Source organism: Cupressus sempervirens, chromosome 4 (assembly GCF_028749045.1).
Source record: "Cupressus sempervirens isolate cs-2001-9-10 chromosome 4, ASM2874904v1, whole genome shotgun sequence".
Lineage (NCBI taxonomy): Eukaryota > Viridiplantae > Streptophyta > Pinopsida > Cupressales > Cupressaceae > Cupressus > Cupressus sempervirens.
In genome coordinates, this window is record NC_143121.1 from 870,593,032 (window position 1) to 870,608,618 (window position 15,587).

The following is a 15,587-nucleotide window of genomic DNA, read 5'->3' on the forward strand; positions in this document are numbered from 1 at the left end:
ATGAATTCCCTTAAAAAACATTGCCCCTTTGGGGAACACTGCAATCACATTAATTAATGGTCGGTTTCTTGTATCTTTGCATCCATCAAAAACAATAGAAACACCCAAAGTTTTTTAGGAATTTCCAATTGGTTGAAGAACTCTCTCTATATAAGCTTTATCTTTTTGCAAGAGTGGTACGCACCTTTTTATACCCATGACTTGTGTTATCATTCAAGGCTTTATTTATGGCTGCCACCATTTCCTTCCAATATGCTGATCTCTCCAAGTTGAAAAGGAAGACTATTGACATAGAGGCAATGATCAACAAGCTCTCTTGCCTCTATTTTAAATGCAGCATCCAATGGACCTCTTTTGCGGGTGGTGATTTCTACTTCATCCTCTTTCTCTCCCAGTACATGTACTTGCAAGAATGGATGTTTGGAGGATACAATTGGATAGTTTTTTTCTTTCCAAATGAAGGTTGAGAAGAACTTTGTTTTGATCTTTTAACCAGTTTATCAGTAGATTCTTGTTCTTTTATATATGAAGTTATTTGTTCATTAGACATCCCTCTCCTATCTTACTTTTGCAATTTACCTGTTGCGCCCATAATATGAAGTTTGACCTAGGAATATGAGCTATCGAATGGTTTGCCTTTGTTACTTTGATTATTGACATACATTACACTTCCAGCGATATGAGCCACATCTTGAAGCTTGTGATAATCTCGTGGTATGTCTCCATAAAGGAGATCCTACATCAATTTTAAAACTACAGGGTTCCTCACCCTCCCACTGAACTTTGACTACTGGTAGCGGCCATTCTTGCACAATAGAGTCTAATTTCTTTCTATAATAAGAAATTAAATAAATTTAAATTAGAAAGAACTGTGAACATCAAGCATATAATTGCAAATAAACAAGGTTGCATGGGAACAGGGGCATTTGGTTACTTAGGGTACAGATATGACTATAATTCAAAATAGGAGATGGGGGTACTTGAGTATATCAATTTTTTAAATATAATTTAATATTTATAATTAATTTGAAATATAAGTCATAACAATGGCTTTTCAAAACAAGAACAATGATAAAGTTTGCAGATAAAATATGTTTTCATTTTCAGATTTGCATTATGCTTGTAATGATGATATATGCTAAATGTTTAGATGCATGATAGAGAAGGCAGACTTTAAACATGGAAAGGAAGATCAAAAATTATATAACAATGACATATGGCAAATGATAAACTTCCAAGTTGAACAATGATAAAGTTTTCCGTTCAACAGAATTGTTTCAGAGTTTCAAACTGATTATGTACTAAATAGCAGTTTGATAAACAACAAGTTGATACACAAACAAAAAACCGAAACAGAAATCAGAAATCTTAACCAAGGTCCTTAGCTATGATGCTCTCCACTGAGTACCCGGTACTTGGGTATGTGTATGCGGTACTTGGGTATGCGTCCTGGGGGTGTGGGTATGTGTACCCATGCAACCTTGCAAAATAATGATACATAAATGCTAAAATAGATAGGTAAATTTGTTTCTTTATTTCTTCAAAATAATGAAAAAAACCTCAAAAAATTACATCAAAATATCAAATTCATTGAAGGACTCAAAAATGGGATGAAATGCTTACCCCAGATGCATAAAACTCCTTTGTGGAAACTGTTTCTCACCCCGCAAACTATCCTCTTCGAAAATAATCACCTTGCCTACGAAATGCCAAAATGGAGGCCAAATGAGAAGAGAGCCTAGCTGCAAGCAAATTGAGATGAAAGATTGAATGGCCTTTTTTATGGCCATTTTTTAGGAGCAAAAAAAAGAGAGATAAGATAATGTTATTAATGTCCAACAAGAGAGCAACAAAGGGTCTAAGGGATTGGAAGATACAATAGGGAAGAAAAACAACCCAACAAGAGCACCAAACGGTGTCCGAGAAAAAGCAAAGAAAGGGAACGACAATAGACGAGAGAATGACAAGATATCCGTTCTTGGTAAAAAGAAGTCCAACATTGAAAGATAAGGCCCAAGGTGACCAGGGGTCCATGTCCGTCTCTAAGTAACACTGGAGATAGGGTGTTGTTGTTTGGTAAATCCACGACGAGGTCTAACAGATTTTGTGTGCCTAGAGACAGATGTCGCAAGCGGCTACTTCATGCCCTTGGTGGGGCACATGGGCGGGAAAATGGCGGTGATGAGCTGATCTGAGGCCTAGCTTTGAGGGAACATATGCTGTAAAGTGAGATCATGGAGCTTTCAGAATAACTGAAAAAGACTGAAAGGGATTTGTAATCTCTGAATGAATAGTGGAACCTGCCTCTGATCTCATTATAAAAGGGGCATCGAAAGATGAAATGGATCTTAGTCTTTGCCTCAGAGAAAGTACAAAGGTGGCGAATCCGGTCATCCCTGGTCAATTGGTGATCTGTCTAGCAACAAAGCCGGTGGGAACCAACTCTGAAAGACCCAGAGAGATGTAGAGAGTGTGGCTCCAACGTCGGCTCCGGTAGAAGGGATGCACAATAATCTCATCACGTGTCTCTTGAAAGTGATCATAGTAGAAGGCCATTCGTGGGTGCATTTCTCCAAGAGGGTTAAACTAGGTCGTGGTAATGTACTGTTTATATATGTCAAGTTTGATGTGCCCATTCAACTCCTACTGTGAGGGAGGAGATGGGTGGGAGCATCCAACGAGAACTGGTAAGGTGGGAAATGATCAATGTCAATCTCAATTGAGCTCAATAAGGTAGTGGCCTGGTATACCAACAACGAGCCTTGGTCCTCAGATCGGTGCTGGCAATATTAACTGAGTAATATGCAAGGTAGGAGTATCTGTGGCGACTGTCCATGGAGTCCGCAAAGCCCTTGAGGCGGTGAATGAACTATATCAAATCAAAGATGGCATTAAATTGAAAAGGTTGAGTCTTGAACTCTGCCAAGATAATACTATACAGAATGTACCAGTGACATCTAATAATCCAACGGAGGAGAAGGGTTTGAACCCGCTCGACTGAGGCCCAATCCAAATAAAGAAGAGAAGGTCCCCAAACAATAGAACGATATAAAACAGTTGGTTTGACCAATCAGGCCAAGAGGGATAACTTGAACAAAAAAAGAAGTTATTTATATGTTATTTGGGCAAAAAAATGTTATTTAACACATTTTTATATGTGCTTTATGATGTTTTAGGGCAAGAAAAATGTTTTCTTGGGGCTGGGTTCATGAATGCTCATGGATGCACTCAGGTGCCTTGTGTATGCCTCTTGGAAGCACATCCTAGGTACCTGAATGCACTGTGGATGTGTTTGTTGCTCTTCCAGGTGGCATCCACAAGGCACCTGAACCAGCATCTGACTCTACTCGGGTTGGCATCTGCGTCCAATCTGGCAGGGAGCGCATTGGTAATGTAGGGTTGTAGCTGTTTCAGATATTGACTTTTTGGTTTCATGTCTGTACATGCTGACCCATATTAATTATTGATAAATAAAGTTATTAATTGAATAAAATGATAGTAAAGTTCAAACAGTAATCTAATGTGTTTTGGTGACCAACTAATGCAATATGTACAATAGAGATGGATGCAAAATTGACACAGCATAAGCATGAAGGTGGCCGTGCATATTGCATTAATATATTACATAATTTGTATTTTGTTTTGTACATGTTTATGAATATAAGGTTCAAATTGAAATATTATATGTTAGATTCAATTATCTACATTTGATCAATAAAGAAAATTTGGATTATGTCAAGAAATCCTTTGGGTGCTACAATGACTTTGGATACAGATTAATGTTAAAAATTGAACAAGTCTTTGGCGAACTATTTTATGACACTATGCATGCACAAAATCATACATCTATTGATTATTATATATTTGAATGTTCTTGTAGGATTCGCTGGATACTTTGATTCTACGCTTTATAAAGACATTCACCTTGGTATTGAACCCTCTACGGCAACCCCAGACATGTTTAGTTGGTGAGTTTTCCTTCTAGATTCAGTAAGGCATTTTTCCCCTTTCCAGAGTATTTATCTCACAAGTTATTTGAACTATGACGATACATATTTTACAATTCAGGTTTGCAATTTTCTTCCCACTTTGCAAGCCCGTCTATATTCCAGCTGGTTCAGCTTTGGAAGTTCAATTTTGGCGTTGTATGGGTGCCACAAAGGTATGCTAGGATGCATTTTATTTGTACAATTTGATCATATAGAGACCTAACATTTTTACGCTCTCTCTACCCAGGTCTGGTATGAATGGTCAATTACAGCTCCATCAGTGTCACCTATTCACAATTGTGGTGGTCGATCATATTGGGTTGGTTTGTAGTTAGAATGGTATCGGTACATTCCTTTTGCCTTCCATTTGCTTATTTATTTCTTTATCCAATCTCACTTAAACCATTAAATCGAAGCAAAGCGGTTTTCTTGTCTATTTTATATTCTGTCTACATAGACGACGTGATTAGAAGCTACTCATTCCTACATTTCCTGTTGCAGGCTACATTGCTGGAAGTCCATTCTAGGAAGTTGAAACAAAATCAAAAGGTACATTGAGCCTCTGCTTGGAAGTTTCTCTTGCAGCTTGCTTGGCAATTAGTATTTGCTAAAAACTAATTAATCAGTGTGAAGAATGTTGGAATTGTTTGAAATTTTAACATGCAACCTGATTATCAGAATCAAGGGATTTTCAACAGAGATGGAGAAAATGGTTTCCATTTGAGGTGTAGTTCTCTAATTAAACATTCTGCCATGTAATGTTTAGCATCCTGGTTATAAAATTTTTTGTATAGCTAAATTATTCATGAGCTGGGCAACCCTAGAAACATGAATGGGTTCTTCAACCACCAAATTATGTAAAACAGACTTTGGTCATCTTCTATGGTACCTGGCCAACAAGTCATGCTTTACTATTCTTAACTGTTGTTTGTCTCCCAATTGATATATTCCATCATCTGGTTAATTTTTCATTCACCTTATTTGATCTTGCTTACTTTTCCATTCTCCTATATGAATCATAGTTAGCTGTGCTTCTTTCATTGTTAAACATAATTTAAATTTGTAATTTATGAAGCCCTGCTATCAATTTGATGATACTGCCCTTCCTTAAAAAGAGTTGTTAGTATTCCTTGTCCGACATTCTGTGGTCTTTTTAAAACGAGATTGTTGGATATAATTTTCTTCCAAACAGTGATTTTATTTTGCACTTTTGTTACATATGGCCAGCTATAAAAACTATCTACAAATTTTCTTTACTGTTGCTATTTTGAAATGTGATTGCATTCTAATTTTAGACCATTGAGATGTCAAAATTTCAATGAAAATCATGAACTGGTTACCAGGATCCATCACCGAAAACCACAAATTTTTAAGTGGCAAGGGAAGTGATCTTGTTGCTTGACTTGGCAAGTCAGCAAATAAATGATGTTTACTTAAGAGTTTTAGTAATTAATTACAAGCTACAATGTTACGTTTGATATGATTGTTAACATTTTCTTTTTGCAATTACTAAGGTGCCTCCTAAATCCACTTCTATTGCAATGTTTCTAAAAGTACCCTTGCAAAAGCTAGAACTCTGGTCAAGGCGCTTATACCTTGGTTACCTTCCACAACAGCTATTATATTTGCAGAAATGATTGTTAGAAAGAGATGCCCTTCATGCATTTTATAAGCATTTATGTATGCTTTTGCCATAAATTGAAACTTTACCTTGTGAATGCTATGCAGTTATTTTCAAGCATGTTTTTATTCTTCATTAAGAGGACGACATTCTTCCTTTATATATGTGGGGTGATGCACCTCTCCAAGGGACACCACTACTCATAACATTCACATTAAGGTATGATTACATAATATAGTATAATATAATAATTATATTTTTAAAATTTAATTTAATATAATTATTGTATCTATAAAATAATAATAATACATTTATTGTTAATAAAATAATCATATTAATTATATTATTACAACCTTAATGTTATCTCTATTACCTTGAAGGAAATTGAACATAGTTATAATAACATTGAGACTTCCTCTTAGCCATTGACAAATCTTTCTTGACAACTTCTAGTTCGTCTTCCTAACTTATCATTGTGATCCATTTATGAGAGAGAAATATGGATGAGTCATACTAAATAATTGGTGTAAATTAATTAATTAATGTCTCAGATATTACTTGACATTGTCATGAATTAGATATACAAGCCTTCTAAAACTAACATCAACACCCCCCTCTTTAGCTAGGGAGACTTTCATATTAGGTGGAGACATGTTATAAAACTAATGTAGTAGTGGATTTAAAAATTGTATTTATGGCATGTCATCTGATATCACCATATGTGCTATCTGTAATGCCTACCCTTAGTTTACTTTTTATGCTAGATTGTCAGATTCTTGTAGGTCTATTTTATGATTAGCAGTGCCAGTTACCATATTGATTGGATGTTATCTCATACTTAGTTGATTTATGTGTTGAGTTAGTTATTTCATGTGTTCAGGATTATTTCTATGATAATACATGTATGCTCATACAATGATTTTAGTTATCTCATGATGATTGGTAGATGGATTATTTATATGCAGTTCTATGGTTACTTACCCCATACTTGCATGTGTATGGTGTACTTATTTGTTTTACTTTATGATTGATGTTTTTGATGTGGTTGAGGGAGGGAGTTGTAGTGACTTGCTAGTCAGGATCTACATAATGCACCACTCTCCACCATTGCTTGTTTAATTTAGATTATACGAGTATGTATATGCGTGGATTTTGTGCAGATTGCAGGTATCGGGTATTAACTTCCCTGAATTGCCAAGATGAGCGTACTTTATCACAATATCTCAATGATAAAAGTGGGGAGATAATTTTTGAGTCTAAATCGCCAATTGTCTTAGAAAGTAGGACAATTATTTTAGTAGTTTACTTGTTTGAATTCATCAAGGGACGTGAATTCGTGATTTTGATCTTAGAGTTTGAATGTGTGCTTTGTCCTTTAGTCGAGTTTTCGTATTTGGTTTGTGGGTCTATTGTGATTCTTAGTTATAATTAAATCAAATTAAAAGATAATTTAATGAAAATTTTATAAGGAAAAAATAATATTTAATTAATTAAATAAAACAATTAAATTTAAAAGATTTAATTAAGTCTAATTTTGGCATAATTATATTTATTTAATTTAATAATAATTATATAGGAGTTGTAGTTTGATAATAAATTTTAAATAATGTTATTAGTTAAATTAATAAATATTTGATTAAAAACATCTTTTAATTTAATTAAAGAGAGGAATTAATTTAATAAAGTTTAGTTTAATTAAATTGCAAAAGTTTGTGCATGAAATTAAAATAATAAAAATAATAAAGAAAAAGGGGTTTCACATGATTGCACAATTGAATCTCTGATTTGGGGAAAATCTCTTTATTAGGAAATTAGAATTCATTTTTCCATATCGAGATTTGGAGGAGCCAATTTTTGGGAAGAGGTTTTTTGAAAGAAAAAGAATGGCTTGTGAGTTCTGTGCGTTTGTCGTTTAGCATCAGATCCAGGTAGGATCTTGTGAGCTTTGCACAATAGTTTTCTCTGTGAAATCATTTTGTCTTCTTCGTGATTGATGGATCGGTTTCAAAATTCTTTTTGGGGTTAAACCATTGTTTGTATATTTATTGTTCTTCGCTTTGGAAATCATCTGTGAACGAATTTATATCTAAAACCCTTGTTTGGTAAATTCTAGAGGTTCATGATTTGATTGAATAAAATTGGGATAAAAGTTTGGAAAGAAATCAAAATTGAGATGTGAAATTCAATTAGTTATTCGTATTCTCCCTATCAAATCTGTATTGAAAATTAATTGAAAATTTTTAATTATAAAATAATATAATTACCACAGTAATTAAGCCGATAGGCTTATAGGTGGGAGCTTTGCTCTCGATTTTTGTAAATTTTTGCTTGAAAATTTTCAGCCTCACCGTAGCCCCATTCTTTTTTATTTGCTTTCATCATTTTATTATTAATATAATATTATTGATTTCTATTCTATCTTATTTCTTTTAATTTTCTTTCTCACTTTTACAAGTTTCCTTGATTTGTTTCAATCCAGAAAAACACATTTTTTAGAACCTTTTATCATTGCCCTTTCTCTATTAGCATTCTTTGATCATTGCTTTTTTGACAACAATATAAAGATGTTGATATAATAAAGAAGGGTTTGAGGCATGTTTGCAACTTAATTTGTCAGAATGACATTTAAAGTGAGATTTTATTTGAACTTATAAAAATTTAATTTTGAAGTTTGGTTTTTTTTTGGTGATTCATTTAGTATAACCCAATTTTCTTGATTTGATTTAGGCATAAGAAATTGCGTTATTTAAGAATAGACATTATTCAAGGTTTGATCTTAACTAATAGTGAAAGAAGAAGCATGCGACAATTGAAAAGAGGGGCGAAAAAATCAAGTTATACTGAGCATAATACACTATTATTGGATGTAGCATAAATTATATAATTAAGAATGATTTGTGTCTCTCATAGATGGGTTGAGCATTTTTATCAGACCTTTGTTTGATTAGGAACAATGGATTTAATTGGGACCTTAAAAATTATATATATTGAGTTTTGAATGATTAATATGGGAGGAATGGCTTCCAATCCATTGTGATATTATTGAATGGGTCAAATTGCTTTGTGTCATTTTGAACTTTTTCATGTTATGACATTTACAAGATTTGGTGATGGTTTACCAGTTAGTAGTTACTGCATGAACTAATTATTAAATGGTTTACCAATTATTATATGCACCAATGTTTGTTTAATCATTCCATACATTTTGGAAATAAGAAAATTAAGTTGCATTTAAGAGATGAATTTCAAAACACTAGTCTTTCTTTCTTTCAAATTTGTATTTTTTAAAGGGGATCATTTACATGACAAATTTGTAGGGGTTTAGAGCTAGGTATTTTTAGTTATAAATAATACTCATTACATGAAGTTTTCATTTATACAGAGTATTATGATTTTTTATTAAATATTAGGCTCATGATTTTTATATTATGATTGTTTATTCTCTAAAATGGGTAAATATTGAGACATGTCGTCACATGGTAAAGCTAGAAGTGGACATTTGTATTTAATAAAACTAAGTAGACAATTTTTGGGATTAATAAATGAATTAGCTACTCTTTAATGATTTAGATTACGCATATTTTAGAGTTCTAGAGCTAGAGATTTCAGTTATCATTCTTATTTAGATGATTGGAGCAATCAAAAGAAAGGAATTGAAATAGTTGCCTTGATGTTTTAGATTATTTGCATTAATAATATGGAACGTTCAATGAAACTCATTATTTTTTGTACATGATTGTATGTTAATGAATGATTTAGATAAAAAATGATTTGTGGTATTTTATCAAGTATTAAATTATCTTCATTTATTATGACCACTTGTTCTCTAAAATGGGAGGTTAAGATAATTTTAAAATTTTAATCATAATCAATCTTTTTCTTATAGATCATTCAAAATTAACAATGATTAATAAGTTTGGCATGTTCCAAGAAAATGTGTATTTTACCTATCTAGGATATTGTTATTCGATGTAAACTTTTGTTTATGTATTTGAAATTACCATGTTGTGTTTTATATTTGAAATAAAGTTTCCTATTATGATTGAATGCTCATGAGTGATGAGACATACAACATCTTTATTTCCTCGTGATATGTTTAGTTGTGACAAATATAGTGTCTTTATTGCTTTATGATACTATGGGCGTCTTACCTCACTCACTTCTTGTGCGATATTTTTTCTTCTCTTTCTTAATATTATAATAAGATGGATATTGGAGTGTGATTTGAAATATCGATTTATAAAGATAAATTAGATAAACATAGTTGAACATAAAATAAATATTGTTAATTTATAATTTCATATTAGTATGTAGATTGTCAAAACTTTCAATGTCATGTTCATTAGCTTCAATTGTGGAAACTTAATTTCTCAATCACTTAAGACATTATTGTTTTGAGAAACAAATCCTTTTTAGAAAGTGGGTATTTATATTCTTAAAAAAAATATTTACTATTGACTCATAGTTGCATTGACAAAAGCACGAGATTGCTAGTTGGTAATTACTATGGTAATTATATTATTAAATAATAAAAAATGAATTTAATATTGTGGGAGGGCATTGTTATTTGTTTTAATAAAATAAAAAAAATAAAAAAAATAAAAAGGGTGGAAGGTGGGTGGGGGCCACCAAATCCCCACCCACCTGCGGCTACGTATGGCAAACCACATGGTAGCCTATTATGGCCATAGTAGTAGGTACTGCCGAAGGGTAGTACCTACTGTTGCTGCAGCAGCAGCTGTCGTGTGCAGTTAGTCGGCGGACCTTAATTGCATAGGATTAGTTTAGTTAGTTTTTTAGTTTTTATTTTTATTAATAAATTTTAATATATATATATATTTTAATATATTTAATATTAATTATTATAAATATTATTTTAGTCAATAATTAATGTTATTTTATTAATAGTTTAATATTTATGTTATTAATAATTTAATATGAATTATTTTAATAATAATTAATAAAATTTTGTATCTTTAATAATATAATAATTATTGTTGATATTTTTATAATATTTATTTTGAAGAATTTATTAATTACCTTTTATTTAAAATTTATCTATAAGGCGAAATGATAAATTGTAATTCAATTTGGAAAATGGAATGTTTTAGTAAACTCGAGATTCTTTCTTGACAGTTCAATGTCATGAAAATAATTTCTGGTATTAGGAGAAATTTTATTATATCTTTGATAATCGACAAACCCTGTCAAACTGTAATACTTGAAAATGAAATGGAAACTCAAAAACCTATAGTGGAAATTGAACTTTTGTGTTTTCAAAACCTAATGAGTTATGAAAGTTACATTGTCTTGTACTTTATATGATATGTGGTTTACTGCTATGGGTTTTAGGTTTTACTTAGTACTTTGATCAATCAAGATGTTTTACCAGAGGCTTGGGGGTTTTGTTATGTGATGATGTTATGTATACAATCTTTTATACTCGACCATGGTGATGTGTTACGCATTTTCTATGATGAGTTTGTTTAGTGTTTGTTAGTGCTTTCTGGTTGCTTGTATAGAGCTGAGGTGATAATTGTGACTTTCTTGTTGTAACTTTTGAGTTTTCGATCAATTATCTTTTGATGCTTTCCAGTTGCTTGTATAGGATTGAGGTGATTTTTGGATTTTATCTTTTGGATGCTTTCCAATTGCTTGTATAGGATTGAGGTGAGATTTGGTCTGTATGTGCTTTCCAGTTGCTTGTGAAGGATTGAGGTGAAAATTGTGATTCTATGATTTGTTCTTTATGAGCCTAGGGTAGGTAATCTATGTGTACGTTGGAAGTGGCTTGGAATGGAGGTTGAAGCCTAGAGTGGCTATGTGGGTAACCCATTGTAATTTGTTTTAATAAGCGAGAACATTTCATTAAATGAGTTTAAAATGAACTAGTAAGAGTCAGTGTTTTCCTTGCCCATTCCTAGAGTGCTAGTACATGCTAGGATGAGAGTAGAGAGGATGCTTGGTTGCGACCTTGTTTTGTTAGTATGCCTTGTCTGTACAAAAGGATACTCGTGTTGCATAGAGACACTAAGGGGCCAAAATCTAGAGAGGTTGCTAGGGTAACCTTAGAGTTGTCTCATGCGATGACACTTGCCCACTTACATAGTAGATTTCCTGCATGTCTTTGTTGCTTCTAGGATTAGATGATATTTGTGTCTTGGTACCCTTTGAGATAGTTTGCTTTCAGGTATTTCCTTGACCTAGATGTTGGTTATGACTCGTGGATTAATTTCTGTATGAGACTTGAGTTTATCTCCTTAGCATGGTGGGAGTGGGGCATTTAGGTTCCACAAGGTCGGGTGGTAGTGCATTTTCCTTATACCACTGAGATTCGACAATTGGATGCCATTGCTGGATGTGTTTGTGCAGATGTTCCTTTCTATATGATCTTATATTTTTGTTGGATGGTTATACACTATTGTACTGTAATTGATTATCAAAGATCTTTTGAGATGATCTATTATATTCATGATGTATATTCTTTGAGCTTTTCATATCCTATGATGTGTATAGTGGATGATTAAACATTCTGATTATGCCAAGTGGCATCCTATGTAATTGTATATTATTTAATTGGAATTGTACTTGTAGTTATTCTTTGTTTGGATTTGTTATGTATTAGATTTAGTGTTAATTAAACTTAAATGTGATTCAATGTCATGGGACCCTTAAGAGATTTAATCTGTTTATGATGGTTGTATGTATGTGAGTCATCACTTCTACTATTATATATGTTGTTTGATTATTATCTTTAAAAAAAAAATGTTTGGCAAACTTAGTGAAACTATAGGTTAATTTCTCTTAGGTTCCCTGGCGTTGCGTTACATTTGGTATTAGAGCCCAAGTTTCTACATTAGGAGCTCTATAGGTATATTGGAACGCTACTAGTTATCAACTAGTTAATTAAAAATGAAACTTATATTGTTATATGTATCTATTACAAACTTGAAAACTTGAACTAGTCAAACTGAAAACAAAACTTAAACAATTTCATGTATCTTTTTTAACTTGAACACTTGTAAACTTCAAACTTGAATACTTGAAATATAGGAAAAGGCAAAACTTGTGAGTCAGAATTCAAACATATTTTCTTATGATGGTGATTTATGGTGGTATACTTTTGTTGACTTGTGAGCATTGTTGTTGTTCTTGCTTGGGTGTTGTAGGGAGATGGTGTCTGAGACTAGATCAGTTGTTAAAGGTCGTAGTGTAGGCAGAGGTAGAGGTCGTGGAAGAGGTAGACATAATAGTCCTACTTCGACTCATGTAAAGAATCCTATTCAGGAGGAAAATAGGGAAGAGAGCCATAGAGAAAATCATGTTGACTTAGAGAGGACTAATTTGAGATAGATGATGATGACTATTATGGACTTTCAGAGGCCCAAGATCAAAACCTTCAATGGGACTATTAGTCATCATCATCTTTCTCAAATTAGTCCTCTCTAGATAGATGATGATGACTATTATGGACCTTCACGGTGATAGACATAGGTCATTTAAGGTCGATTAGATGATGGACTTTCAGAGGCCTAAGATCAAAACCTTCAAAGGGCTTGGTATAGGATATGTGGCCGAGCAGTGGCTAATTGCTCTAGACAAGTGTTTCTCTATACATGACTTTGACTCTAATGTCAAAGCGAGCTTCACCATCACAAACCTAAAGCTCTTTGGGGCTACATGGTGGAACATTGAAGAGAAGAAATTGGGTGTGAACATGAACACCGTTACATGGGAGTTATTCCTTGAGAACTTCCATGAACGCTTCCTACTAGAGGAATGGCACTAGTAGAGGGTCATTGAGTTTCATGATCTGAGACAATATACTATGTCTGTGGTAGAGTATGAATGGAAATTCTATGAGCTCATGCCCTATGCAGGGAGTAGTTAGAGCTCACCGCTAGTGGTTCGACACTTCATTCGAGGTCTAAACAACTGTCTTATTGGGGGTGTAAAAGCTTTCCAACCTAAAACCCTCAAGGATGGGTACATCAAGCTATCATAGTAGAGAAAATCATTACCTTAGGACATGGTTTTGTGGGAGCACCTGCAACATCAGGGCCCAAAGGTAATCAGAAATCGGGTAGCAATAGGAAGCTTGCTTCTTCAAGAGGCAATCAACAACAACAATAGGGAGGATCTTATCCTCTAGCACAGAGTGGTGGCGATGGTTCACACTCTAGGGATTCTCAGCACTCTTAGTGCAATAAACACAACCAGTTTGACTAGCCATCACAAAGTATTCATTCTTTTGCTAATGGGGGTAGTTTCAATAGTCTGACGCACCTAGAGTGTAGAGGAGTTTTGATGGAGAATATTTTTCATGCGAACACAAGTCATCCCATTGTCCTTAATGGAAATCACAATTCTCAGATCAGAGACCCACAACTTTAGGACCGACGATTGGAGATATGGGTAGATCGCAGTGGGTATTTTCAGTGGAGTCTTATCCTCCTACAAGGGAAAGGGTTTAATGGGACCCACGCAATGAGTGCTTTAGTTTTATCTTTCTTCCAGGCTTCTAAGAGTAAGCCTAAGTCTAGGAGGAGTGGATGTAATGCCTACCCCTAGCTTACTTTTCATGTTAGATTGCCAAATTCTTTTATGCTTGTTTTATGATTAGCGGTACTCGGTTACAAGATTGATTAGATGATATTTCATACTCAATTGATTTATGTGTTGAGTTGTTTAGCTATTTCAAGTGTTCAAGATTATTTCTATGATGATACATGTATGTTCATATAGAGATTTCAGTTATCTCATGGTGATTTGTAATATCCTCCCCTGATTTAAATTTTGACTTGCAGAAATTTAACTTAAGGAATATTGTCAAACACTTTGTATGCAAACTCATAAAGCTGATTTCCTCAATAAATTGCTTTCCAATGAATAGATTTACGAACAACTATGAAGTGACATTAAAATGCATAATACACATCATAACATTTTCACAAACACTTGGCACACATTCAATAGTATATGAAAACTCTGGAAACTCTTTCAATCTGCTAATAAAGGGTGATTTTTAAATGTAGATGTGCACTTACAGCTGCCTTAAAGGCTGCAACAACTATTCAGACTTGTATTCAACAATTATTATGCAAAATATCAAAATTTGACAGAAGAAACCTGGAATTAGTTGCCGTAGTATTTTGCAAATGTAGTCGGCCAGCCCTCCAAACTTCTAATCAGCCGAAAAAATAAGTAAACTTGATACCAACACTGTTCACACCGTACTGTAGCAAAATATTGTTCATGCCGACTGTAGCAAAATATTGTTCATGTGGCACTATAGCAATAACTAATTTCAGATCTGCACCTCAAACCCTTGTAAATTTTTTTATGCAAATGCCCCAAATGAAACCCAGTGTGTTTCCTGAAGTGAAAACACCCTTGATCCTCCTGACTGTGTCTTCCAACAGCGAAAAGAATGCTAGAAAAGAGGGATTCCGTCCTCCAAGCCCGATAATCAGATATCCAACAACATAACATTAATCTTCATCCAAGCATACAAAAAAAAAAAGCTCTTCCATTTCTTTTATAGTGTTCTCACAAGAGCTCAACCCTTCGTTTTCTCAATGTGGGATAAAACATAACTCCCTTTATGTACCTTATGTCTCCAATGTGTTATAAAAATAAAGGAAACTCTTTTAATTTAAATATTTCTCACAAACTATAGTCTATGCATTAATAAAGTTAAATATTTAAATTTAACTTTATAAAATGGCTTTATCAATGCATAACAAATCTTATCAATGATAAATAAGTCTTCCTGTCGATTTTAAACAATTACCATCGACATACCACTGTGACTGAATGTCCAGCCATGTCCAAGATGACTTACTATAAATAGTGAGTATGCCCAAAGTTGCCTCAGAACCCCTCAGAAAGACCTGCAACTGAAACTGTCTAGGCCAAATGGCCTCTAAGCCCCTTTAATGTCCTAGTTAGCCTACAGGACTATGGGAAAATAGGCT

At 33.5% G+C, this 15,587-nt stretch overlaps 1 protein-coding gene across 8 annotated transcripts in view; it reads left to right on the forward strand.

The window, feature by feature from the left end:
* Positions 1–4,969, forward strand: part of SKB1 (SHK1 binding protein 1) — a 179,741-nt gene extending 174,772 nt beyond the window's left edge. For 2 of the 8 annotated variants that reach the window (XR_016364163.1, XR_016364165.1), the window contains 5 exons: positions 3,881–3,968; positions 4,069–4,162; positions 4,237–4,334; positions 4,491–4,538; positions 4,668–4,969. Coding sequence is in view for 4 of the 8 variants with exons in the window: in XM_089827233.1 (XP_089683359.1) it covers positions 3,881–3,968; positions 4,069–4,162; positions 4,237–4,320 (266 nt within the window). In the remaining 4 variants the exon portion in view is untranslated. Of the gene's footprint in view, positions 1–3,880; positions 3,969–4,068; positions 4,163–4,236; positions 4,335–4,490 lie in introns of all 8 variants that reach the window. The other 6 variants (XR_016364162.1, XR_016364164.1, XM_089827233.1 and 3 more) reach the window with 3 other exon arrangements.
* Positions 4,970–15,587: the final 10,618 nt, after the last annotated feature.